We start from the raw sequence: 27,800 nt of genomic DNA, 5'->3' as shown, positions 1-27,800 counted from the left end.
TTGCTCGTAGCATTATTACATCAAAGTATGTGAACATGTTACTGCCCTGCTGAAATCCTTCTCTCTCATCTTGGAATCTTCACACATATTCTCTGGAAATGTTTCCTTCCTTTATGTGATTTGCTCCTACTTCTCCTTTAAGTTTTATCTTATCTTTCCGGTAAGCTTCCCTGACCTGTGCTGTGTACTGCCCGTTGGCCACAGCTGCTGTCATTGTACCCAGTACTACTTCCTTTGTAGCATTTATTGTTACTAACAAATGTTCCAGTGCATTGTTTACTAGACTGGATTTTATTGGAAGGGGGAGGAGCCAGTGTCTTTGTCGCTGTGTTTCTCCAGCACCTAGAACAGTTCCCTGAACAAACTAAGCACTTACATATACCTTTGAATTAAATCATGCTTTTTTTCAAAATGCTTATTTAAAAATTCAGAAAGAAATTAAAGTTTTGATAAGGTATCTTCGCATTCCATAAGTAGAATTCTTTCATCCTTCATTCTGTTTTGCCTTTTTATTTGTAGTATTCTGGGATTAATTAAATAAGTGCTTTTTAAAATTAAGGTAAGGGGTTCCCATCGTGGCTCAGTGGGTTAAGATGTGGCTTCAAGCCCTGGCATCACTCTGTGGGTTAAAGGATCCAGCGTTGCTGCAAGCTGCAGTGTAGGCTGGCAGCTGCAGCTCCGATTTGACCCCAAGGCTGGGAACTTCCATATGCCGTAGGTGCAACCCTAAAAAGAAAAAAAAGGAAAAAGAAAATTAAAGTAAAATTTATGTGCATTGAAAATGTATAACTAAAGTGTCTAAAATTATTTTTGACACGTGTATGCACCTGTGTAACCAGTACTTTAGTCTAGATAGATAAATGCTTTTAGTTTTCCAGAAATCAAAAAACGTTCCCACTGACACATTATTTTCTGTGAAGATTTTTACCCTCATTCCAGACTTATCAGATTACTTTACCTGCTAGATAAGACATATGCCTGAGACATATGGGTTTCTAGACAGATTTCTTCTTCCTGTGAGTACTGGCTCTAACTGTTGGAATTTTACTCGGACTCAGAGAGGGAGAAGAGAAGATGCTTCACTGTCGACCCACCTACCACCTACTCAGCTGGCTGACTTCTGCTCTTAACAGGGAGGTGTCTGTCTGAACTGCCCTGCATGAGCTTCAGTCTATAGATACCATGGGAAAGTGAAAATGGAATCATGGGTTACGTGGAGGCAGCCATTGGTCAGAATTTGCCCCACATACTTTGCTGTTGGCAGGCTCAGTGTTCCAGAAAGAAAAGTGTGCATGTCTCTAGATAGAACATGAGCTTCAGTTTCTGCCACTGTACCCCTTTCTAACGTTTGAGACTTGCCTTACCTATTTTGCCCCTGAAGCCATTGCCTTATTTGTTTGTTATTTTTCATTCATTCTTCACAAAAAGTTAACATGTTAAAACTTAGAAGATTGGTTTGGGGCTGCTTGGTATAAGTTTCCTTTTCAGTTTAATTGTTTAAAAATTTAATGATTGGGGAAAGATCTGAATTTTTTATGTTGAAAATTTGTTACAGGTTATACAATAGCTTTAATTACCAAAATAATCCACAAGTGTATTAGCATTCAGTTTACTTTGGGAAGAGGAGAAAAGCTGAGAAACTGGTCTGATGCTCTTGGTCTCCTTGCTAAACTAGAAGACGAGACCATCAGTTATGGGTGACAGAGGCATGTGAGGTGTTGAGGAATGTTGTAGACTGAGCAGTAGACCCCCACATACGCCCATGACTAATCTCTGGAACCTGAGAGTTATTACTGTATATGACAAAAGAAACTTTGCAGATGTGATTAGGTTAAGGATCTTGAGGTGAGATTGTCTTAGGTTATCCTGGCAGGCCCACCGAACCTACAGGGTCCTTATAAGAGGGTTGCAGGAGGGTCTGAGTAAGAGAAGACAAATAATGACAGAGGCAAAGACTGAAGTGATACACTTTGAAGATGAAAAGGGGTTATAGCCAGAAAATATAGATACCACTAGAAGCTGAAAAAGACAAGGAAGGGTATTCCCTCCTCAGAACCTCCAGAAAGAACCAACCCTGCCAACACCTTGAATTTAGCCTAGTGAAACTGGCTCCAGTCTTCTGAACTCTAGAACTGTTAGAGAATAAAGAAGGGACTAAACTTGTGGTGATTTGTTCAGCGGCAATAAGAAACTAACACGAGGGGAAAGTTTGAAATATCCCCTGTGCTGGCGTCAACTACCTATAAATAAGTATATCATCTCTAGTTGTGAGGGGATAATTTAGGTGAGTTGGCACAAATTTGTGTAGTGGAGGCAGTCAGCAAGCAGCGTGTGTACTTTTTCTAGGCTTAGCAATCTCAGAGAAGAGTATTCAAAATAAAAGGGAAATCCGCATTTGCTTCATTGGGTTGGGTATGGGGAAGAATTCTGAAACAGTAGCATTGTTAAATTGTTCGTCGTGGAATCTCATCTGTTTAGTAAGCAGGCAGTTGAATCACAGATTCCCAAGAAACAGAAGTGTTAGGTGTTAGGGATCAGTAGACCTGTAGGTCCAGTTATAGTGAGGAGCAGTTGAACTGTAGCAAAGGAGAGGTAGGAGGAAAAGAGGCTCTTTAGTACCAGAGAGATTCGATGTCTTCTAGTGGTGAAATCCAAGGTTTGATATTAGTATGTGGGTGAAGGGAAATCTTGTGAGATGGGAGATGAAAATTGCAGCCTGTGTAAGGAGTGGGTCAGATTGGTCATAATTATGATTGCCGCAGTTACCAAAAGTAGTAGATGTTAAGGAGCAGAGTTCAGAAAAATAATGTAAGCTGTTTGCTGAAGCTACCAAGGATTTGTATGTCCTTGGAGATCAGAAGGATAGGATGAGGACATGGGGATGGCAGAATTTGAGCCTGTATTTTCTCTTCTAGATTTTGCTGCTTTTTGGTCCAAAAAAAAAATACTTCTTTACTGTATTCTATATTGCACATTAGAGAAGTTTGAAAACAGCTATATTCTGGAAGAGCATAGATAGGCAGATAGGTTGCTTAAGAGTCTTCTTGGTACTTTCTTAGAAGAAAATGGGATCCAGTGGCTTTTGGGCTGTTAAGCTTCACATTTCTTCAGTGTTTTTATTGACTGCTTTAGCAAGAAGGATCTTTGCAAGACACATTCCCCCTATGTGTTCTCGTTTTTGCATTTCTGACTGACAGAATACTACCCTTGGCATCTTTCTATGGTTAGGTCAAAAGCCAAGTACTAGGCCTTTATGTAAAATAAAATCAGGGCAACATCGTAAATACTGTAAAGGTTAGAAGCATTGTGCTTGATAATTAGAATTTCTTCCTTACCTTCCATTTCAGTTCATTTCCAACAAATTAATAGAACCATAAACATCTTTTATTAACATACCATTTATACCATTTAAAAACTGAAAGTGAGCTGCTTCCTGTGGTATCTGGGGAATGGCAGTGAAGGACAAAACAGGAGGTGTGAGCAGATTAATGTCAAGTTGGTGACAGTTTCTTTAATAACTTTTAAAGTGGGTCGATAGAGCTTTGGTTGACTGAGTCTACTTTACAGCAGATAACACTTTCATAGCTCTTATGGTGTGCCAGGCACTGTTTTAAGCACCTTAAGTGTGTTAGTCCATTTAACCCTCATGATATCTTTTTATTGTTGTTATTTTGGGAAAGCAGTATATTCTCTTTTTATTTAAATTTTTTCATTTCTCTGAAACAGTAAAAATAGTAGTTTACTGAATGTGTAACAGCAGATATCATTTATTATATGGCTGTATTCCTGTGCTGAATGTTTTAAATACCTGACCTTCCAGGTGAGTATTTAACTCCTCATTTTGCAAATGAACAAGCAGGTTGTATCAGGAGCTAAGAACAGAGAAATTAACCTGCCAGGATCACACAGTTACTACATTAATGAGTAATGAGATGAATCCAAGTCTTTTTTTGATTCAAAGGTCCATGGTCTTCACCACTTTGCTGTACCACCTCAGTGCAAGAGAATTATGTACAGAATTTATGATAATTTACCCAGAGTTGAGTGAACATTAATTTTCCTTTGTGCTTATGAGGATAAATTCATTCATTCAGCAATGAGTGTGTATTATGCATCAAACACTGTTCTAAACAACTGGGTTCCCTTTTCCAGTTTCTACTATCATTAGGCAGTTTTATGATGTAGACATCCCTTTAAGAACAGTGGCTTTATCAGTGATCCAAGTGTAAGCTATCAAAGCCTATTAGAAGTCTTTAGTATTGCTTCTTTTCTCATTTTTTATTTTGAATCTGATAAAATTCTCATTGAAGAAGTAACTTTCTAAGACTTTAGATAACTGTCATCAGAAATTACTTAAAACCATCTTTATTGGAATTTTTAGAAACTTGATAAAAATATTAGATACCATAGCAGTTATTCTAACCACTTGATAGCACACTACCCTTACACTAATTTGAAAGTCGTCTTCTGATTTAAAAAAAAAAAAAAACCACACTTTCGTTGGGCGTACTTGTTGTATCTAAGCAGTAATGAACCCAGCTGGTATCCATGAGGATGCAGGTTTGATTCCTGGCCCCATTCAGTGGATTATGGATCTGGCATTGCCAAGAGCTGTGGTGTAGGCCAGCAGCTGCAGCTCAGATATGACCCCTGGCCTGGGAACTTTCATATGCTGCAGGTGTGGCCCTAAAAAGACAAAAAAAAAACCAAAAAAAAACAAAACAAAACACTGTTTATTTGTTTTTGTCTTTTTAGGGCCACACCCACGGCATATGGAGGTTCCCAGGCCAGGGGTCTAATCGGAGCTGTAGCTGCTAGTCTACACCACAGCCACAGCAACGCGGGATCTGAGCCACATCTGAAACCTACACCATAGCTCATGGCAACACCGGATCCTTAACCCACTGAGCGAGGCCAGGGATAGAACCCACAACCTCCTGATTCCTAATCAGATTCGTTAACCACTGAGCCACGACGGGAACTCCAACACTTTTGTTGATATAAATATAAAACTACATGTCTTCGCCCCCCCCACCACCATGTGGATTTTCTGGGATTTGATTTTTTAGTAATTTGTGGGAGTTCTTTTTATCTTCTGAATAAAAGTTCTCTTTCAAGTAATACATGTATTGTAAAATACTGTCTTCCATTCTAGGCTTGCCTTTTAACGGTGTCTTTGAAAAGAAGTTTTCGATTTCAGTTAATTTCAGTTTTTCAATTTGCAATTGTTGGAAAAAGTGTTGTATATGTATCAGTTGATCAGATTTACTAATCAGGTTCAGATCTTTACTAAATTTATTTTGTCTGCTTGTCCTGTCAACTACTGAGAAATATTAAAATCTTCAGATATGATTTGGGATTTATCTCTCCTTTTAGTTTGTGTATTTTGAGGCTTGTTAGAAAGTGAGTATAAATTTAAGGTTCTCTCTTCCTATTGACTTTTTATGAAAGCCATTATAAATTCATATTTATGTGAAATATCCTTCTTTATCTCTAGTAGTACCTCTTACTTAAAGACTTCTTTGTCTAGTATTCATATATGAGCTTTCTTACAGTTAATTTTTCATGGCAAACTTTATCCCAGTCTTTCCTTTCCACCTTTTCTGTGTCCTTATATTTAAGGGGAGTTAGTTGTAAGATCCATGTAGTAATACCCTTTTTAATCCCATCTGATAATCTTTGTTTTAAAATTGAAGCATCGGTTTCCTTTCCATTTAATATAATTGTTCCTTTCCATTTAATATAATTGTTGAAACATTTGAGTTTATATTTGCTGTCCCTTGTGCTTTTTTTCCTGTCCTTTGTGGATTTTTCCAGCTTTCTTTCCTTCTTTAGGTGACTTTTCCAGCTTTCTTTCCTTCTTTATGTTTTATTATCCTATCCCCTTCCTCCTGTTAGCCGTTGTTTATGTATGCTTTTATCGTTACTTTAGGGATTACCTTAGAGAGTACAACATGGATCCTTAACTTATAATGTACTTTATATTAGTTTTTTGGTTTTGTTTTGTTTGTCTTTTTAGGGCTGCGCCTGCGGCACATGGAGGTTCCCAGGCTAGGGGTCAAATCAGAGCTGCAGCCACTGGCCTACACCACAGCCACAGCAACATCAGATCCAAGCTATGTCTGTGACCTGTACCACAGCTCGCGTCAATGCCAGATCCTTAACCCACTGAGTGAGGCTGGGGATCAAACTTGCGTCCTCATGGATACTAGTTAGATTCGTTTCTGCTGAGCCTGACGGGAACTCCTAGGTTTTTTTTCTTTTTTAAAAAAAAACCATTTTGGGATAGTATGAATCTTAGAATACTTTGACTTTCTGGGTTTTTTTTTTTCCCCTTGGTTTTCAGACATTTGTCCCGGGATGTTTTGTTTTGATGGGGAACAGGCCTAGTAATTTTTCCAGTATTGTGTATTAGAAATTGTGGAGGCCCTGAGTGATGATATTTTCCTTCAAAGAAATGTAATTTTCTTTTGGTGGCAGGCACAGTATGGGCAGATCACCATGATTTAGTTGAAGCTGACTTTAGACTGTGTTAAGCTTGGTCTGTTTTTAGTTTGTCTTTATTTCTAGGACATATTTTTACTCACAGGAAATACCCCTTTGGGGTCTCAGCTAAAAGTCTGAGTCGTTTACCAGTTTGTTCTTCACATCCCAACTTTTTTCTCCTCTCCACTGCAAATCTGCCAGCAGTCTCTGTTGAGCTCTTTAGCCTGCGACTGCCGCTTTCAGTTTTGTGTTTCAGTGTCCCTCCCATGCTTAGCTGATATGTCAGTGAATATCTTGATGAAAATTGCTTGCAGAATTTCTGGTTCTTCTTTGCATTTCTCTCTTCAGCCCTTTGCCTCATAGTCTTAACTGCTTGATAGCCAGCCCACCTGTGACTTTCTGCTTGCCCTCTTGTTTCCAGTCCTCCAAATACAAGAAATGACCTGAGAGAACAAGTGAAAGCAAACGTAGGGCTCCTTCCATTATACTTGGCTTTTCTCTCCAGAATCCTGGCCCCACGAGTCCAGGTTGCTTTTGTTGCTCTTGATGCTTTTAAACAGTGTTTGTTTTAATTGTTGTAAAATACGCATAGCATTTATTATCTTAATCATTTTAAAGTGTACAGTTTGATATTAAGTACATTCATCTTGTACAGCCATGATCTTCATTCAGCTCCACAGTTTTCATCTAGAAATACTAAAACCTGATACCCATCAAGCGGTAAGTCCCCATTCCCCCATCTCTCTCTCAGACCCGGTCACTACTACTGTTGTACTTTGAGTCTGTATGAATCTGACCACTCTAGCTATGTCATATAAACGTAGTCCTAAGGTATTTGTCCTTTTGCAACACAGAGTTCATCCACAGTGTAGCATGAGTCCAAATTCCCTTCCTTAATAGATTAGTGGTTGCCAGAGGGAAAGGCCAGTGGATGGGTAAAGGGAGGCAACTCTGTGGTGACAGAAACTAAACTTTTGGTAGTGAGCAAATTGTAGTGTTAGCATGTTATAAACACATGAAACTTATATATCATGTTACATCAATTTAAAAAATACCCTTTCTTTTTACGGCTGAATAATATTCAGTTGTGAGAATATTCCACATTATCTTTCCCATTCACCTGTCAATGGTCACTTGGATTGTTTCCACCCTGGCTATTTTGAGTGACGCTGCTGTGAACCTGGGTTGTACAGATACTTCCTTAAGACACTTCTTTTGACTCTTGAGTATAAACCCAGATGGTGGAATTGCTAGATCATACGGTAATTCTGTTTTTAATTTTGGAGTAACTACCATATTATTTTCCATAGCAGCTGCACCATTTTACATTCCCACCAGCAATACTCAAGAGTTCCAGTTTCTCCATGTTCTCGCCAACACTTGTTCTTTTCCTTTCCCTTCCCTTTCCCCTTCCCCTTCCCTGCCCTTCTTTCGTTTCCTTCCTTCCTCCCTCCCTCTCTCTCTTTTCCTTTCTCTCGTAGCGATCTTGATTGCTATGAGGTAGTGGCTTTTTGTTTCATCTTGCTTGTCTAGTTCTTGCCAGGGGAGTTGGTCTTTAAAAAAGCTGTTCTTTTAAGACTAAAAATGGGAGTATGTGCAATAGCATGTTGAAGTAGATGTTATTTTACAGATGAAGAAACAGGCACAGATGTTTAAGGTCACATCTAGTAAACAGCAGCAGTAGAATTGAAACAATCCGTCTGGCTCTTAAATCGGTGCTCTTAACCACTGAATTCTGTCACCTCTCTAATATAGGTCTTCTTTTCCAAAAGTCTTAGATTCTTATCATTAGAACTCTTACGGGTCTAAAAGGGACTATATGCTAGTATTAGTTTTTCCCCCACCATTACATTGTTTAAATTTTGGAATGGGGAACGGTGATTTTCTTTTGTGATTTGATATAATTTACATAGGTTTAGAGAAACACAACTAGGGTTTTGATTTGTCGGATGTTAAGATATGATTCTTAAAATAAATTGAAATTATTTTAAAATGGAATTTCTTACGACTGTGCTTTTTTAAAAGTTATCTTAGCCCCAGGAGAGAAATTTGAGGCCCATTTTATAGTGGTGGAAACTGTGACTTTGAGCTTTAGTTGTGGAGTTAAGTTTTCAAGCCATGTTTTTGGACAGCATATTCTGTGCTTTTCCACTCACTTTACCAGTAATATTGTTAAATCCAGAAATGTTAATATGTGCCCTTTTCTATTTCATATCTTAACAGATGCGTTTTCAGCAGTGTAGTTGGGCACTAGCATTCTGGAAAATATTGGGACAGTTCTTTAAACTTTGAGCTGATTAGGCTTTTTTTTTTCTTTTTCCCCTACTCTCACTCTGGAGTAGAAACTTTTTGTTGTTTTCTGTTTGCTGGTTTTTCTTTTAATTGTCTTTTTTTATCTTTATTGTGTTTGGCCATCTTGTATGTATTTCATGGTTTGAAAATGAACCCTGTTTGAAAACACCTAAATTGATTGCTTGTTAGTAGACGATTGCCTAGTGATTAAGCTTGGAAAAGCAGCTTTAAACATGTTCTAAAAGACAGAGTTACAGAGTTCTTTTTTTTAATGAGTTTAATTTTGGGGGATTTATCTCTTCTATGAGCGGGATATTTAATGTTTATAAAGACTTTTAACCTTGCTTACATTCTTTTTTTTTTTTTTTTTTTTTTTAAAAATGAAAATAGTTGTAGGGCTTCTTGCTGGGAGGACAAGAAACTAAAGTAAGAATTAATTTGTTTGATTAATATACTTAATAGCTTGCTTGGTAAACCAACTTTCCTGAACCATTCCTGTGGGTTTAAAACTAGTAAGAGTTGTTATTTTTTGAACTTCATTATCAAATTTTTGTTGTTATTTTATTTTGATTTAAATATCACTCCCTGAGTAACGAAGCTGTTTAACCTACTAGAAAGTCATTCCTTGACTTTGTACAGGTTTAGCTTTCATAAGATACATATTTTTGCATAATGTGTCTTGACACCTCTAAGAATTACTTTTGCATGCTGAGTTTAATCTCTTATCTTGGTGGATTGGGTGTCTTGGTGAAGGTGTCAGTTAAGAAGATAGGGCAAATATTTTCCCTCTTTGCCCTCAGATGCTGAGAGTAGTAATATCTGTGGCCTTGTAGGCTGAGCACGTGTAGGCTGGATGTCCTCTTGTCTACTGGGCATGTGAAGAGCCCTCAGTCAGGAGTGGCCATTTGCAGAAGAAGTTTTACTGGGCATCAGCTGGTGAAAGTTCCTTTTCCTTAGCACAGAGGAAGAAAGGAATCCATCTCTCTCTACCTCATCTCCTATAGACCTACCTATCCTAGTTGATGCTTTTAAATAGGTGGTACTTTTAAAAGTCATCAGCTTTAATAGTTGTTTTGGGGAGGAAAGTTGGTCTTACAAAAACTCTTCTTTCAAGACTACAAGTGGAAACAAGTGTCATAGCTTGGAGGTGTGTGTTGTTTTAAAGGTGAAAGTGCTTAAAGTACAGATGAAGTCAGATGCAGAAGTAGTCTGACTTCTTCCCAGCTCTGTGAAAATAGGGACGGCGTGATGGTCCTATCATTGGTTCCTCCCTCTCACCCCCTGGTCCATCTGGTTTGTAAAGGTTCTTGTCCACTCTATGTTTGCTTAGTGTAGGAATGGCAGCTCCTGAGAGAGAACCATAAATAGAGATTTTAAGTGTCGTTTATATCTGTGATGAAACATATCTCTTTAGTAAGTCCAATGTTTGATTCAGACAGTAGGCTTTCAGATGAATTTTTCAGAACATTTCATACTTAAAATGCCTGTATTTTGGCTTTCAAAAGGCAAAGAGAGATAACCACTGACTATCTCTGCTGAGCTCTCTTCAATAGATAAAGGACTAATGTTGAACCCATACAGACTACATTTGGGGGTCAAATTAAATACCCACATAGAAACATATACAGAGTAAAAAGTCCTACAGTAATTTAAATGGCTAGAACTAAATTGATATTAGATAAAATAAGCCACTTTTAACAAAGAGAAATTTCTGTTAGAATCTATTATGAAAATGCTGTTGTATACCCACAGGCTGAATTCCTTCTGAGAGGGCTAACAAGCAATAAACAGAAGGTTTAGCATGTTTGTTCAGCTAGTATTTTAATATATTTCATGTGCATATCACAAGTTTATTGTGAATGTGTGCCTGCATTACTGTTTAATATATGAACACATAAACACCCAGGTGTATACATCTATAGCTTTTATTTTGCTTGATGATAATTAATCATATATACCAAACATTTACTATAAGTGACTCTTTGGTATTACTAAATCAAGTAGCCACACTAGAGAGTGTGGGTTTTGTCTTCTTTTCTTTATTAGCTCTTTGGTATCTATAATCAAATTTCATGGTTAACAGCCTTTCTTAATACTGTGTCATTTAATTATAATCATTATAAATACCTTGGCAGTCTCACATTAAAAGACAAGGGTTAAGCTCTTAGACTATAGCAACTGTATTTCCCTTGTTCCCAGTCATCCTCCATGGATGTAAATTTTCTGTGCTTTGTTCAGACCTGGCTTCCTTTACTCTGAAGCATTTTCATTCCTCACCACCCTCCCCCACCAACCGAATGCAATATACCCGAAAAACTCATCAGCTGCACCTGGCTCCCTTTCTGCCTTTTTGCCATAGGGCTTAAAATAGCAGATATTATAGGCCATATAGTTACAGACTCATCTACTTCCATAGTGATAGCATCACTGTGTTTAGAATTGAGAAGAGAGGAACCCAGACACCAGGGGAGACTAATAACAGTAATAGTAATAGAAGCAGTAATAGTGAAATGTATCTTGATCCTTGATATATGTTAATTTTTAGTCAAAGGGTCAAGCTTTCAAAGGAAATTATTAGAGTTTCAGAGACCATCTTGCCAGCTCTTTTTCTTACCCAGGACCAGAGTAGAAAAATGACTTACTCAGGGTCACACCACCAGTCAGTTAATGGTAGAGCCAGACATCACACAAAGAATTCCTAACTTCACATCCAGTATTTTTGTATTCAAAAATTTGCCGTAACTGACACATCTACTTTAGAAAACAATTTGATGATTTCCATATGGCCCAATACTTCAACTAGAAATACATCCAAGAAAAATGAAAGCCTATGTCTAACAAAAAGATTGTGCCCAAATGTTCATAGCAGTATTACTCATAGTAGACTGGAAACAGCCCTAAATATCTACCAGTTGATAAATAAACTAGCTGTGGCATATCCATACAATGGAATACTATTCAGCACTGAAAAGGATTGATATTACTAATATATGTTACATTAATAACAACATTAACTAACAACTTTACGCTTAGTGAAAAATCAGACACAAAAGGTTAATGTTATATGATTCCACTTGAAATGTCCAGGAAAGGAAATTAATAGAAAAAGAAAGCAGACATGCTGGAAGTGAGGATTGACTGCAGATGGACTCGGGATCTTTTTTTTTTTTTTTTTTTTTTTTTTTTTTTCCGATTGATTGATGGAAATATATACTGTGGAGGGATTGTGGCAGGGATTACACAATATAGAAATTTACTGTAAATTATTGAATCATGCTCTTTAAAATGAGTGAATTTTATGGCATATAAATTATACTGCAATAAAGCCGGAAGAGGGGCACCACCACACTTCAACACTCTGAAATTTACATTGCTTGTGTCTTTGGTTCTGTAATTCTTGAAGGTAGATGCCTTTACCAAAAACAATACAGTCTAACCTAATTCTTTGACATTTCTCTTAGCCTAAATTAAGAATATTTGGTTTCTTTTCTTTTCTTTTCTTTCTTTCCTTTTTTTTTTTTTTTTGGCTTTTCAGGGCTGTGCATGTGGCAAATGGAAGTTCCTAGGATAGGGGTTGAATAGGAGCTGTAGCTGCTGGCCTACGCCATAGCCACAGCAACTCTGGATCCTTAACCCATTGAGCAGGGCCAGCAATCAAACCCTCATCCTCACAGATACTAGTTGGGTTCATTTCCACTGAGCCACAACGGGAACTCTGAACATTTGGTTTCTTAAGAAAGAAGTTAGTATCTTAGTAGGCATATGATAAACTTGTTAATATCATGTATCATGTATCTATAATGTTATAAATCCCACTACAAGATGTGCTGGATGTCAACATGTTAATTGAAACTTAACAGTACCTGTGAGCGATACCAGTACTTTTCAAATTCTTGCTGTGAAATAGCCTGATACAAAGTTCTCTCAAAGCTATTCCACTGCTTTTCAGTATATCTTCTTTATTTTGCTCCTGTAAGTTGAGCTTTGCTTACAGAGAATCAGATGTGTTTGTTTTCAGGCCTGTTTATGTGAGTTGTACACCTTGTTATTACATAACTTCATGTTGTGTAAATAAAATAGTGTGAAAAACAGTACATTTTGTTCTTTGGCAAGCTAGATTGAATGTTTTGGAAAGACTTGACAAAGGCAAATCACGAAATATTGGGTGATTTGTAATTTAAAAGACTAGAGTAAATACTGTAAACAATCTAGAAGGCTTTTACATTTAGATTGCTTCACAGTTTGTCCTGGTCATGATCCGTCATAATGAAACAAAGGAGAAGTGCTGGACAATTTTTGATGCATGAAATGTTGAACTCTCATCACAGGACTCGAGTTCAAAGAAAAAAGTCTTTATCTCCATGAATGCTTATATGTTTTAAATTAAAGTATTTTAGGTGCAGAGGTGTGTATATGTGTGTGTTTGTATATGTTTTAACAGTTTTCCTCTTTAGCCACTTTAACCAACTAGTTGCCGATTTTGATGGCATTGGTTAAGAGTGATTCTGTTAATAGTACCTGTCTGTACCATAGAAATTTATATTCACAACTGTAAAAATCAGATGTGTAAATAATTTACGCAATAATTGGAATGATTATTTTCTTCTTCTTCTTTTTTTTTTTTTTTTTTTTTGCTTTCCAGGGCTGCACTCGTGGCACATGGAAGTTCCCAGGCTAGGGGTCAAATTAGAGCTGCACTTGCCAGCCTATGTGCCACAGCCACAGCAATGCGGGATCCAGGCTGCATCTGTAACCTACACCAGAGCTCACAGCCATGCCAGATCCTTAACCCACTGAGCGAGGCCAGGGATCGAACCCACATCGTCATGATTCGTAGTTGGGTTCGTTAACCACAGAGCCACAAAGGGAACTCCTTGGAGAGATTATTTTCATAATAAAAACTCTCACTGCTTTATAAATTATTAGACTCATAACAATTTTTATTGAATTCTTTTTGTTTTATGCTAAAAAATAAGGCAGAATCAAGATGGTGGGGTGGGGGGAAGTGTTAGGCCTGAAGGTCATGAGAGTCAAGAGTAACTTTAGTATATTTAAAACAGTTAGAGCCATTAAAAAGGAGGATAGATGCGTTTGGGGCAAAACTCAGAATTTAAGATTTTGAGGAAAGAAGTGTGAAGTTTAAGAATTTATTGGAGAAGTCATGAAAATTTTGAACTTAAAGTTGCTGTTGGGATTTGAAAAATTTGCTGCAGGATATAGAAAGCACCAGAGATGCTAATGGAAGCAGCTTTCCTTGTAGCCATTAGGTGTGTACCATTGTGTAAGATGAGTAAAAGAAGTTTGGAGGAATAATGTCTATGATGACAGTGCTACTCATGGAGAATTTAGTAAAAACTGGTCAGAAGTTTGATCAGTACCATTTTATGCTAATGTAGTAGAACTTGCTGTTCACCTTGTATCTTTTTTTGGTGTTACTTGTAGTTACAGTATTCCTTTAAAAGTTCGAGATCACATTTTACTGTGGTTTTATTTGGTTTTGCATTACAAATGCCTTTAAGAGTCTAGTGAAAGCTATGGTCTATGTTCAAAGTACTTATGTGCAAACAAACATGCAATAATTTAAATTTTGGGGAAGTTCACAGACCCACTAAAGCCCAGAGAGATCTTGGTTAAGGATAGAAAGGAATTCTGGTACCAGTTCTTCTGTGAATTAAAAACAGTAGTTTTATTTCAATGTATTTTGGTGTAAATATAGATTTTAAAACGCTGCACAAAGTAGGACTTATAGTCAGTAATTCTCAATTATCTGTACTCTACAAAGTGGATTATCTGTGCTCTATAAAGTTATATGTTATGGGTATTGTAGGGATCACCAATGACAAACCTATCATCATGTTGGTGAGAACTTGAAAGTAAGATGACTCCCAGTAAATAACAGTAGCTGAGGATATTTTAATTACAGAATATGTAATGCTGCTCTATTATAAACATGAGAGACTTTTAAAATGTACAGGTTAGTAGCCAGCTTAGTTGCATGCATCTGTATTATATTCTGCTCTCAATTTTACTTAAAGAATATAATCTTCGAGTACAATATTTAAGAAAGTCAGAACCGTATTTGGGCATGGTATGGCGTTGGGGAGAAAGGAAGACTTGCCTGCCTCGCTGTCTGCCTTTCTCTTCTGCTTTAAGCTGACTTGCCTCTCCCTGGATGGGGTGCTTGCTTTTTTCCTCCCCTTTTGTTAGGGTAAGCAGGTGACCACCTGTAGCCGTTGTTTGCTTCAGTAACAATTGTAAATTTTAACGACTTACGTCATTTATATAACCTGGGAGGTGCTAGAAGATTCCATGTTGCTTGAAGTGTTTCTTACCTGAATAATTTTCTTTATTATTGTAACTCAAAGTGATTATTTTTATGTTCCTAAGAGTTGTACTCATATTTATATTATGATTTTGCTTTAACTGCAGGACCGTGTATATGTACAACAAAATAATGTGGAGAATGTCTACAATTTGGGATTAATTATTTTTCGAGATCAAGTTGTACGTTATGGGTGTATTAGGGATCACCTACGACAAACGCTATTGGACATGATTGCGAGAGAGCGGAAAGGAGAAGTTGTAGACCGGTATAATAATCTTCTTACTCTTTGGGTTTTGGTTTTTAGTGGTTATATCGTGAGAACTGATTCACTGTCATAATTTTATTAAAATAAACTAGGGAGTTCCTGTTGTGGCTTAGTGGGTTAAGAACCCTGACCTGGTCTCCGTGAGAATGTGCGTTTGTTCCCTGGCCCAACTCAGTGGGTTAAGGATCCAGTATTCCTGCAGGCTGTGGCATAAGTCACAGATGTAGGTTGGATCTGGTGTTGCTGTGGCCATGGTGTAGGCCAGCAGCTGCAACTCTGATTTGACCCTTAGCCCAGGAACTTCCATATGCCACAGATACAGCCTGGAGACAAACCAAAAAATAAATTAAAGTTTGTCCAGCACACTACGGAAATCTTCAAAAACCTTATATGACAATTAACAAAGTTAGGTAGATTTTAACTTAAAAGTACACATTTATTTTTAGAAACCATTCTAAGCTTTTGCTTAATATACTTTCAAAAAACAAATCAGCCATCACTTTTTTTTTTTTTTTTTTTTTTTGGTGATTCGATAGCATTTTTGTTTCTTTGAGTTCTTCCTTAAGGGCTTTTGGCTGGCATTTACTCTGAATATATTTGAAGGAAAACAGCATAGTCTAAAATGACTAAGAACGGTTGTACCCCTTGTGTTGTGATATTCTCCTCACCCCCTCCTAACATTGCTGCCTTGCCTTTTTGTGACTTTGCAACCAGATTGGCTTGAAATATGCAAGACTGCTTTCTCTGCTTCTTTGTATTCATAGCAGCTATTAGATGAAGATTTGTCCAGTTCTTTTTATTTCAGCTTTGGTACATGGTCAGGATTGCCCAAAAGCCATTTGGTACAAAAAAAATTATATTGCTTAGAGTAACTGTATATTGTACCCATATTAAGCACTATAACCTCTCTCTTCCCTACTTCTTTTTTTTTTTTTTTGTCTTTTGTCTTTTTAGGGCCACACCTGAGGCATATGGAGGTTCCCAGGCTACGGGGTCTAATCAGAGCTACAGCTGCCAGCCTACACCACAGCCACAGCAATGCCAGATCCGAGCCACATCTGCGACCTACACCACAGCTCACGGCAATGCCGGATCCTTAACCCACTGAGCAAGGCCAGGGATCGAACCTGCAACCTCATGGTTCCTAGTCAGATTTGTTTCTGCTGCACCACGATGGGAACTCCATCCTCCCTACTTCTTCATAAATAGCCTTTTTATTCTCTCTGTGTTTTTAAATACACAGAAATATTTAGACATTCTAAACTTCTTTTGCATAAAATTCTAAGTTAGCAGCATGAGAACTACTTGAGATAAATAGCTCTATAGTCAAAATATGCTTTCCAATGAAAATTACTCTAAATCTTTATATTATAAATTAACTGCTTATAGAAGATTGGTCACTTTGGTTAAAAAAAAGTTCGCAAAGTCTTTATAGCTACTACTGTTGCATTTTTTACATGAATTTTTAATATGTTTTTATTATCAAGTGATCTAACTTCTTTTGACAGAGGCGCAATAAGAAATGCTTGCCAGATGTTAATGATTTTAGGTCTCGAAGGACGATCAGTCTATGAAGAAGATTTTGAGGCTCCTTTTTTGGAAATGTCTGCAGAGTTTTTTCAGGTAATCAGTGAAGATATAAATAAATGCTCTTTTAAGATGTTCTTTAAATTATTGAATGTAGTTACTAGTTTGAACATTTTGACCTTTTTGTACTGAGCCCCTTTGGGGAAGAGGGTGCAACTTACTTCCTTTAGCACAGCTACCTCAACATTGCTCACATTCCAATGAAGAAACTTACTGAAAACAAAATGAAGAGTTTGGACTTATACATGTGGGTTTTTTTTTTTTTAGTGTATGAAACATATAAACTTCGAAATAACCTTAAAATTGTATTATATTTATATGTTACTAATTATTTTATGTAAATTCACAGGCACTGCATTACCAACAAAGTCTCACTCTTCAGGCTTTTGATAATATAAGTTACTGGTAAACTAAATATAGATATATGCATGATCCCATAGTACACATATATGTCCTAAAAAGCTGTTGATTAGGAAATTATAGTTCAGCAAGTACAGTTGATCAAAATTTGCAACAGTATATATAACTTCAGACCAACTAAATTGCCAAAAGTGAAGCTAATACTAATTTGTAGTGAAATGATAATAATGGTGCCTGAGTACCATGACAAAGGATAAGGCCGTTTTGATAATGAGGTCATGATAATCAGGCACTCTTCCTGAGAGCCTCAGCTGTCTTAGCCGTTTCTAATAGGAGCTTTGTGGTGTTGCTAAAGTAGACTTGGTTGAATACTAAAGTTTTACTTTAATAATAAACTTTAAAAAAAAAAATAACTGGAAGTTAAATCTCTCAGTAGGTGATTCATAAGCGCCATGGATGTATTTAAAAGTCAAACTCAGTAAATTTGGGTGTCATTTAACAATAAAGAAACAAAGAATGGACTCCCCTCCCCCTTTTTTTAATTGGTAAAAAGCTATTGGGAAGATTTTTGTGGTCTCTACTGGTGAGCCTGGACCATGTTTTATGAATTATTATTTTTATAATAACATAGCAACTAGTTCTAGATATTTATAACAACATTTTAGTATTTGCATTTGTTTTAATTTCTTTCATTTCAGTATAGAAATAACAGTAGAAGGTTAATTCCAAAATATGTTGCAGTGATGTATGTATACATGTGTGTATATATATATAAATGTAATTTTTAGTAGTGAGTGGAGTAATGATCTTACCAAGATTGGTGTGTTAATATCTCTTCTGAGAAACTTGATTATTTTCAACTACTTTTTATTAAGAGAATGGGAAGTGTTACTAAATATTGTACATTATATATATTAACACATCTTCTCATATAATTCTTAGATATATTTGTTACTTTTGCTCCCAGGTTAAAATCAATTGGATTAATATTTATAATTTACTGGAACTTCTGTAAGGCTGGTTTTAGCAGACAAGGTTAATAGTTATCTCTTTCTCAAACTTCATATATATTCCTTTGAGAGTGGGAGTGGGGTGGCAGCAGGACTTTAGTAACTAGCAGTATGCCAGCAAAACTGTATGATAAACATGATGAATCTTTAGGCATAATTTTACAATGAAACAAATAAAGAAGAATTTCCCACTCCCACTTGGGGTCATATGCTTCATTCTATACTTTTCACCTTCACTGGCATGTGCTTACTTTTCCCACTATTTGGAATACACTGACAAAGTTTGAAAAACGCTCCCTAAGGATAATGTATTAATTTAGTCTTATGTAAGTAATGCTATATGAATATAAACTGTTAATAGTACTTGGGATATCTAGTTTGTTCATGAGAAACACTGTAGAAACCCAGTTAAAAGCAGAAGCACATTTTGCTTCCACGATTTTTTTTTTAATTATGCTTCTTATTTGCAGATGGAAAGCCAGAAATTTTTAGCAGAAAACAGTGCTTCGGTATATATAAAGAAAGTAGAAGCTAGAATTAATGAAGAAATAGAACGGGTGATGCACTGCCTTGACAAATCAACTGAAGAGCCAATTGTAAAGGTGGTTGAGAGGGAACTCATTTCCAAGCACATGAAAACTATAGTAGAAATGGAGAATTCTGGACTAGTACACATGTTGAAAAATGGAAAGACAGAAGGTAAGTGTTAGCACTTGAAAAATAATTAAATCCTTACAGTTTTTACCAGGTTCTTGGTATTTTTGTTTCTTGTTGTAGATTATGAATGACAGTTTCCAAGACGTTGTGGTATGTATCATTTATCACTGTTGTTACTTTGATAGGTTACAGTAAAGATTTACACTCGTTAATAAAGATTTTAGATATTCCTAGTGGATTGAGTGGCTTTTTTAACTTTCATCGTAAGTCTCCTCACTTTGTGTTTTCTTTCTTCCTTTTTTTTTTTTTTTTTTTTTTTGTCTATTTTTTGCCTTTTCTAGGGCTGCTTCCCTCAGCATTTGGGGGTTCCCAGGTTAGGGGTCCAACCAGAGCTGTAGCTTCTGGCCTACGCCACAGCCACAGCAACACGGGATCCGAGCCGTGTCTGCGACCTACACCACAGCTCTCAACAATGCAGAATCCTTAACCCACTGAGCAAGGCCAGGGATCGAACCTGCAACCTCATGGTTCCTAGTCAGGGTCGTTAACCACTGCGCCACGACGGGAACTCCACTTTGTGTATTTCTTAACCCAGAAGATAAGTGTAATATTATCGGTGAGGCCAATGAGCTCCTCACCTATTCCTATACTTTGTATTATGCTAGGGAGTTTAGACTCTTAATTCCCACAGCTCTCTGGTCCTTACCTGCATGGATATTTGTATTAAAGGCATTAAGGGAATTCCCTTCGTGGCGCAGTGGTTAACGAATCTGACTAGGAACCATGAGGTTGCAGGTTCGATCCCTGGCCTTGCTCATTGGGTTGAGGATCCGGCGTTGCCGTGGCTGTGGTGTAGGTTGCAGACGCTGCTCAGATCCCGAGTTTCTGTGGCTCTGTCGTAGGCCGGTGGCTACGGTTCCGATTGGACCCCTAGCCTGGGAATCTCCATGTGCCGTGGGAGTGGCCCTAGAAAAAGCAAAAAGACGGGGGAAAAGAAAAAAGCATTAAGTGTACCTAACACATGGCAAGTGCTTAATATGTTCGTAAATGGAGGGGTAGCAGAATAGCCACTTGCCATAGTTCTCTGTTTTGTACTTAATGTTCCCCACAATTAGCTGCTTTCTGTGATTCCAAATTAAATTTTAAAATCCTGGCTCCAGTTTTTCTGGCTTTCCACTAGAAAATTGCAGAATATCTTAATTATGCTTGGCCCTGCTCTTGAGCAGTATGTCAGGAATACGTCAGAGGCACAACTTCACTATTATGAAGCCACATGTCTCATAAATCAGAAAGTGAAAAACAGGTTTTTCCCATCATGAATGGAGGACTAGTTGGATTGATTATTAAATTCAGAAAGCACTATGAAATTAAGCTAATAAGTTCAAATGGTATCATTTTATTGTTTATTAAGTATGCACAGAAATAATGGTATTTAATTTTTAAATGCCACGTATTTTTCATTTTCTCTTTTACATTCTCCACATCATACATTTATATACAGTGAATTACATACAGTGAAATTTTATTAATTTACATACAGTTAAATGTACAACATATAATTAAGCAAAATCATAACGACATAGAAACAAAGTAGACAAGTTGGGAACTCTTTTGCCAGAAGTATTTGATATGCCAAGTTTATTGTATGTCCATAAATTCCTGTGGCATTTATAATATTTGTTCTTAACATAGGAAACTAAATTGTGATTTGTACCAAACATGAGAAACCATAAGATTTGTAGTACGCAGGGAGTTCCCATGATGGCGCAGTGGTTAACGAATCCGACTGGGAACCATGAGGTTGCCGGTTCGGTCCCTGCCCTTGCTCAGTGGGTTAACCATCCAGCGTTGCCATGAGCTGTGGTGTAGGTTGCAGACGTGGCTCGGATCCCACGTTGCCGTGGCTCTGGCGTAGGCCAGTGGCTACAGTTCTGATTCAACCCCTAGCCTGGGAACCTCCATATGCCATGGGAGCGGCCCAAAGAAATGGCAAAAAAGACAACCAAAAAAAAAAAAAAAAAAAAGTTTAAAAAAAAGGAGTTCCCGTCGTGGCGCAGTGGTTAACGAATCCGACTAAGAACCATGAGGTTGCGGGTTCGGTCCCTGCCCTTGCTCAGTGGGTTAAGGATCCGGCGTTGCCGTGAGCTGTGGTGTAGGTTGCAGACGCGGCTCGGATCCCGCGTTGCTGTGGCTCTGGCGTAGGCCGGTGGCTACAGCTCCGATTCGACCCCTAGCCTGGGAACCTCCATATGCCGCGGGAGCGGCCCAAGAAATAGCAACAATAACAACAACAACAAAAAGACAAAAGACAAAAAAAAAAAAAAAAAGAAGCACAGCGGTTGACTGGAGACCATAAATAAAGTCCTTGCTTACAGCTTTAAAAAAAAAAAAAAAAAAAAAAAAAAAAAAGATTTGTAGTACGCAGATTATTTTGAACATATATTATTGAAAACATTTTTAAATAAAATATTCCTTTAAAAGTCACTGAAACAAATTCTGAAGCCCTTTTTGTAAAACTTGGATCCAAGTATTTTTAAAATACATGCAACTTTAGTTTTAGGATTTAAATTGCTCTTATAAATATAGACTAGCATAGGTAAATTATAGCTTGTCTGCCAAATCTGACCTACCACCAGTTTGGTTTAAAAAAAAAAAAATCAAAAGAGCAGTATTTCATTGCACATGAAAATTATATAAATTTTAGATTTCAGTGCCAGTAAACCAAGTTTTATTGGAGCACAGCCATGCCCATTCATTTATGTATTTGAGACTTCTTTCTGGCCACGATGGCAAAATTGGTTGCAGCAGAGACCGTAGGGATCACAAGTTTAAAATATATCATTGTAAAGTTTTGACGCTATAGTCTCCCAGTAACTTCTTATTTCAAAGAAACACTAGACATACTGAAAAGCAGTATCTTAACACCACATTTTAATCTTGCAAAAAGTGGCCAGAGTCCAGAGTTTTCATTCTAAAACAATGTAATGAGGTAAACCAAATTTTTAAAATACAGATATTGGCTTAGGTCATCACCTGGGAAATATTAGGGATTACTCTGAGGAAAACAGTAAAGAATAGGAATTTGTGCTATAAGTACACATGAATTTTACCATGATAGGTAATGAAATAAATCCTAGCGTATTTAATTTTGTTTGTTGTCATTTGAACTTATGAGATAGACATGCTGAAAATGTCTGTTTAAATTTCCTTATTACATTGACTACCAGTTACACCACAATTAAGGTTATCATTTTGATAGTTGTTTTGTAATATTAGTAGATTCTAGATTAGAATTGTATAGAATTATGTAGAAACTGAAAACTTCACAGTTTTCGTTTTTTTGTGATTTTGTTTATTACGCTGTTTGGACATCTTCTCTTCATGTAAACTAAAATTTGTTGCAGTGTTTTATTGATGCCTTTGAAATATATTTAAGCTTTATTTTTTATAAGTTGCAATAATAACCATTAACTAGATTTTTTTTTTTCTTTTTTTAAAATTCTGCCTAAGAGATTTTTTAGTAATTTTCTATGTGGTCAGCAAATGGTTGTAATGGAGAATTTTTTTGTTTGTTTTTAGAAATATCTTTTAAGCGTCACAGATCAGCATGAACAGAGATGTGAATTTTTTTCTTAATCTTTAATATAGTCAAATTTATGTGTTTGCTCTGATTGCAGACCTTGCTTGCATGTACAAGTTATTTAGTCGCGTGCCAAATGGTTTGAAAACGATGTGTGAGTGTATGAGTTCCTATTTGAGGGAACAAGGTAAAGCCCTTGTTTCTGAAGAAGGAGAAGGAAAGAATCCCGTTGACTATATCCAGGTAAGTAAGTATAGAAGATGCTCTTGATCATAAAGTAGTTTTGGCAAGTGTTTAAAAGGTCCCTTGTAAGAGCTATGTAGTACATAGTTCTGGCTTTATTGTTCCATGGCGAATTAACATGTGTAACTATCCTAAATGTTTTAGAATTTCGTAAAGCATGTACATTTAGGGAGCCAAATTCAGCTGATGTCTTTTCTTTTATTAGCTTGTCTGATGAAGACCTTTAAATAGTCTCAAGAATGAAAGTTCTTCTTTTTTGTATGCTTTTAGTGTTCTTCATGTACCTTAGTGTGTTAGAACAAAAATTAACTGTTTTAGTGAAGTACTTTTTGTTTCAGCATACTTTGTTTTCAACCAATTCTGTTTTTCATGTTTTAATATGAATAATCAGGTTTCTTTGTGTGTTTTTAAAACTAGTTTTGTTAGACTCGCCCATTCAGTCAAGGTAGTGGAAGGTGGGGAGAAACAGTGAGAAGGATCTTTGGTTCCTCTTTAAATGGAAGTTAGAATACTTCTCTTACCACTGACATTTTAAATGCAGGCTTGAAAATAACGATATAGAGGGAGTTCCTGTCATGGTGCAGTGGAAACGAATCCAGCTAGTATCCATGAGGATGTGGGTTTGATCCTGGCAAGTCGCTCAGTTGGTCAGGGATCTGGTGCTGCAGTGAGCTCGTGATGTAGATCGCACGTGCGGCTCGGATCCCGCGTAGCTGTGGCTGTGGTGTAGGCCAGCAACTGTAGCTCTGATTCGACCGCTAGCCTGTGAACTTCCATGTTCCTCGGGTGCAGCCCTAAAAAGCAGAGAGGGAGGGGGAAAAAATTAACAGTATAGAATCTGTAAGTTTAGCACTTAATGCACGTATTTATCAGCAGCAAAGTTGAAGATAAACTTCTAGTTACACGTGTAGTGTATTGTTTATAGAAAAAATATTATAATGTATCCTAAATTTCTTTATTTTTATTTGGAAGGGCTTATTGGATCTGAAGAGTAGGTTTGATCGCTTCCTCCAGGAATCGTTCAATAACGACCGGCTCTTTAAACAAACTATCGCGGGTGACTTTGAGTATTTTCTCAACCTCAACTCTAGGTCCCCTGAATACCTCTCATTATTTATTGATGATAAGCTGAAAAAGGGAGTCAAAGGGGTAAGTATTAATGCATTTGAAAATACATTAAATTGTATTTGTATATATATAAAATTAGGAAGTAAAATTGAAAACTTTGAAATACCGTAGCTATAAAATTAAACATAATTCTTTGCTATGCTTAAATATGCACTGTGATATTTGAAAGGATTGCTTCAAGTTTTTGAAATGCTCAAAGGTACTTTGACATTTCACTTAATGTGTAATTGGCATCAAAACCAACTACACAGCCATATCTGCAGAAGCTGAAGTTAGATATGCTAGAGATAATAAGGAACTAGAAAACAACTGTCCGTGGCACCTAGAATCTTGCTTGCCGTCATCTGGTTCTGGTGGTGTGTATCAGACAATCCTTGGGAGCCAAGAATCTGAAGGCGTAGACTAGAATAAGTATCAGGACATAGGCTGGAAACATGTACTGAAGCTCAGTCTCAAGCCTTTATAATATATCTAGGACCTTGAAAGCTAATTACAACACAGAAAATGAAAATAAGCAGATTGTGATCACTCATAAATTGATCTTTTTGATTCATCTTGGAATTTATGAAGCAAAAGGGAAGAGCAACACACAGCCACAGGTTTTATAGGTAGCTGTAACAAGCAAGAGAAAGCTCACAGAGATACTGAGTAGAAAAGACACATCTGAGTAGTCTACCATAATTTCTATTATTTTATTTTATTTTTATTACTTAATGAATTTTATTACATTTATAGGGTGTACAACAATCATCACAACCAGATTTTACAGCATGTCCATCCCAAACCCTCAGTGTATCCCCACATCCCCCATACCATAATTTTTAATATAAGCTTACTACAACTTGCCACAGTATCATCTCGCCCTTATTTTAAAAATTGGGGGCAAGAGGTCTTTTTACTTCTGGAATTATAACAAGTTATTTCCCTTATGTTTGCAAAATACAGATTTTGAATGAGCCTATATGAATTCATATATCTTGGCCGTATAAGTTTTTGCCAAGATGTTATATCAAGGCATTTTAAGATTCTTTTTGTGTGTGTTTAAAATGGCATTTCATCTCTTCTCAGTCATCCTTTAATGCATCCATGTATTACTTCCCGCCTCCATTTCAGTGTAGCCCACTGAGGAGTGCACTCCATTCCAGCCCTTGATAGATGCTGTGCTGGACAGAGTGTGAGAGTCAAGCTCTATGAAGTAGGAGGCACTTTCTCACACTAGGTCCCTCCTGACATACCTCACCCAGATATTTATGTTTATCAGTTAATGAACTATGATGCTGTTTTTGTAAACTAAAATTGTTTAATTGTTAAATCGTCTTTTGATTGATTTTTCAGCTAACAGAACAAGAAGTAGAAACAATATTGGATAAGGCAATGGTCCTTTTTAGGTTTATGCAAGAAAAAGATGTATTTGAACGTTATTATAAACAACACTTGGCAAGGAGACTTCTCACAAATAAAAGTGTTTCTGATGACTCTGAAAAAAATATGATTTCTAAATTAAAGGTAAGGAATATGTAAGATGGACTGCGTGTACTTAGTGTTTATCATGTGATTGAATAATATGTGGCTGGGAAATATGTATTTGATTTAAAATCTCCAAGAAACAAAAAAAAAATGGATTTCACATTGCACAGCAGAAACGAATCCAGCTAGTAACCATGAGGTTGTGGCTTCGATCCCTGACTTCACTCAGTGGGCCTGGACGTGAGCTGTGGTGTGGGAGGCAGACGCAGCTCGGATCTGTGGTGTTGGCCGGTGGCTACAGCTCCAGTTGGACCCCTCGCCTGGGAACCTCCATGTGCTGTGGGTGCGGCCCTAAAGAGACAAAAATACCAAAAAAAAAAAATCCTTGAATTATTCTTAACCACACTTAAGTTGGTACCCACAGACACAGCACAACTACTGAAAAGATGTAGAAATGATGGCAATAATGTGGAAGAGTTTCAGAAAGTACATTTTCTCATAGGAAAATCCATCGTTTATTTGTGTCTTTGTTTTTTTTCACAGACTGAATGTGGATGTCAATTCACATCAAAACTGGAAGGAATGTTTAGGGATATGAGCATCTCAAACACAACTATGGATGAGTTCAGGCAACATCTACAGGCAACTGGGGTAGGATTCTTCATTTGTTTCTACTTATTTATGGAAATATGTTTATGTAAAGTCTTTTATAATGGGCATTTTCATCCATGTATCAGGTAACTGAATCGCTGGTGTCATTTCTTTAAATGTCATCAGTGATAGTATAGGTATTGTCTATAAGTGCTTAAAAATTGCTTCCCTCATATAACCTTTTTTTCTAACAGTTAATCTTAAGATATTTTTTTTATTCCTCTAAAACTTAGTTTATCTCCCTACTTGAAGGCATGTGTTGAAAATTTAATAAATAGGGTGATTCTGCTGTTAGAACCATTACAGATTGTGGGGAAAATACCAGGCTTAGGCAAGCTTACTGAGTTTTAATATTCTTACTTTACTCCTACCCCAGGATCGTGCTGTCTTAGAATTGTTATCTGACCTTCCTGTACCTCAGTATTCTTATTCTCATCTGAAAAATCAGAATAAATGGGCCTCGTTGACTGGGGGTGAACTGAGTAAAAAAGGCTGATGCTAGTGTGATATAAATGTGGTTTTGTGTTGTGACTCCTAGAAGGCAGTTAGCTACAACTTATCTGGCTTTGAAGTCCAGTGGAGTTTTTGTGACAATTCAGTGGGTTTAATGAAGTTCAGAATTTGCCCTTTTCTCTTCTTTTTTTTTTTTTTTTTTTAACTGTTTTTCAACTTAAGCTTAGAGAATGCTGTATTTTTTCTTTAGTTTTTTTCTCTGAAGTAACCATGTACGACGTCATAATTAGGACATCACAACCATTTAAAAAAAAAAACAAAAAACAAAACTGGGAGGTCTTTCTATTGATATTTAAATATAAAATCATTACTTGTACTGGTCCTGCACTCTCATCAGAAACAATATGTGAAAAAATAATTCTGTAGAAATGAACATTTATACATATTGAGGGCATTCAGTTTGTGCTCAGAGGGACTTCCGTTCCCTCTCTATTGTAAATAGTTGTATGATTTGCCTCACATGTTTACAGTGGAAAGGGCTGAGAACAGGAAAGATAATATGTCTGTGATAAATAGAAATTTAAATGGATGGGAACTGAATAACATGATTACCCTGGATGTTTTTCTTTTTTAGATTGTTTAGGGATTTGTACTTCATTCTGTCTAATGCATTGATGAAATCATATTTTCATATGATACATGGTTTTTTCTGTTTTTTCCTTCCACTAATGTCACATATTGAGGACTAGAGGGAGGTAACTTGGTCTGAATAAATGAATGGTCTGTCGAAACCATCCAAAGGAATGTTCCCTTACTATTTTTTGTGTCTATTTACCTTAGCTGTGATTGTTGAGAGCCTTTTAATAAGAAAATTGCCATCTTTACTCTTGACCACTCTATTGCACTCATTTTATTTTTAAAAGAGGGGATGATTGTTCAGCATGATAATCAGAGTCTGTTTGCTTTTGTTGTTATAAAATTTGTGGGTTTTCCATTCTCTCATTTTGATTGTTCAGCTATATCCTGTACTTTGTGGAATATTTATTTCATAATTTGTTAAGCCCATAAGTAGAGTACTTAATCAGGATACTCCAAGTTATATATCTGCTAATCCAGTTGCAGCTTCTGCTTTGTAAGGCCATTATTTGCATGCAGTTATGGCTATTTTGTACTTGCTTACATGAAGGATCTTAAGTTTTAAGTCTCCTAAGCATTAATCTTAATTTGAAAGATATTATGAAAAATAAGAACAAATGAGACAAATCTTGAGGCGTTCCCATTGTGGCTCAACGGTAA

The 27,800-nt window shown here is 36.8% G+C and overlaps 1 protein-coding gene across 3 annotated transcripts in view; it reads left to right on the top strand.

The window, feature by feature from the left end:
* The window catches only part of CUL3 (cullin 3), a 95,544-nt gene that overhangs the window by 45,191 nt on the left and 22,553 nt on the right, over positions 1-27,800 (top strand). For all 3 annotated transcript variants that reach the window (XM_021075736.1, XM_021075737.1, XM_021075738.1), the window contains 7 exons: positions 15,208-15,368; positions 16,877-16,991; positions 18,796-19,024; positions 22,660-22,805; positions 23,778-23,954; positions 25,269-25,439; positions 25,944-26,051. In XM_021075736.1, the coding sequence (XP_020931395.1) occupies positions 15,208-15,368; positions 16,877-16,991; positions 18,796-19,024; positions 22,660-22,805; positions 23,778-23,954; positions 25,269-25,439; positions 25,944-26,051 (1,107 nt within the window). The remainder of the gene's footprint in view (positions 1-15,207; positions 15,369-16,876; positions 16,992-18,795; positions 19,025-22,659; positions 22,806-23,777; positions 23,955-25,268; positions 25,440-25,943; positions 26,052-27,800) is intronic.

The sequence above is a fragment of the Sus scrofa genome, chromosome 15, assembly GCF_000003025.6.
Source record: "Sus scrofa isolate TJ Tabasco breed Duroc chromosome 15, Sscrofa11.1, whole genome shotgun sequence".
Classification (NCBI taxonomy): domain Eukaryota; kingdom Metazoa; phylum Chordata; class Mammalia; order Artiodactyla; family Suidae; genus Sus; species Sus scrofa.
This window is presented reverse-complemented; position numbering and strand designations above follow the sequence as displayed.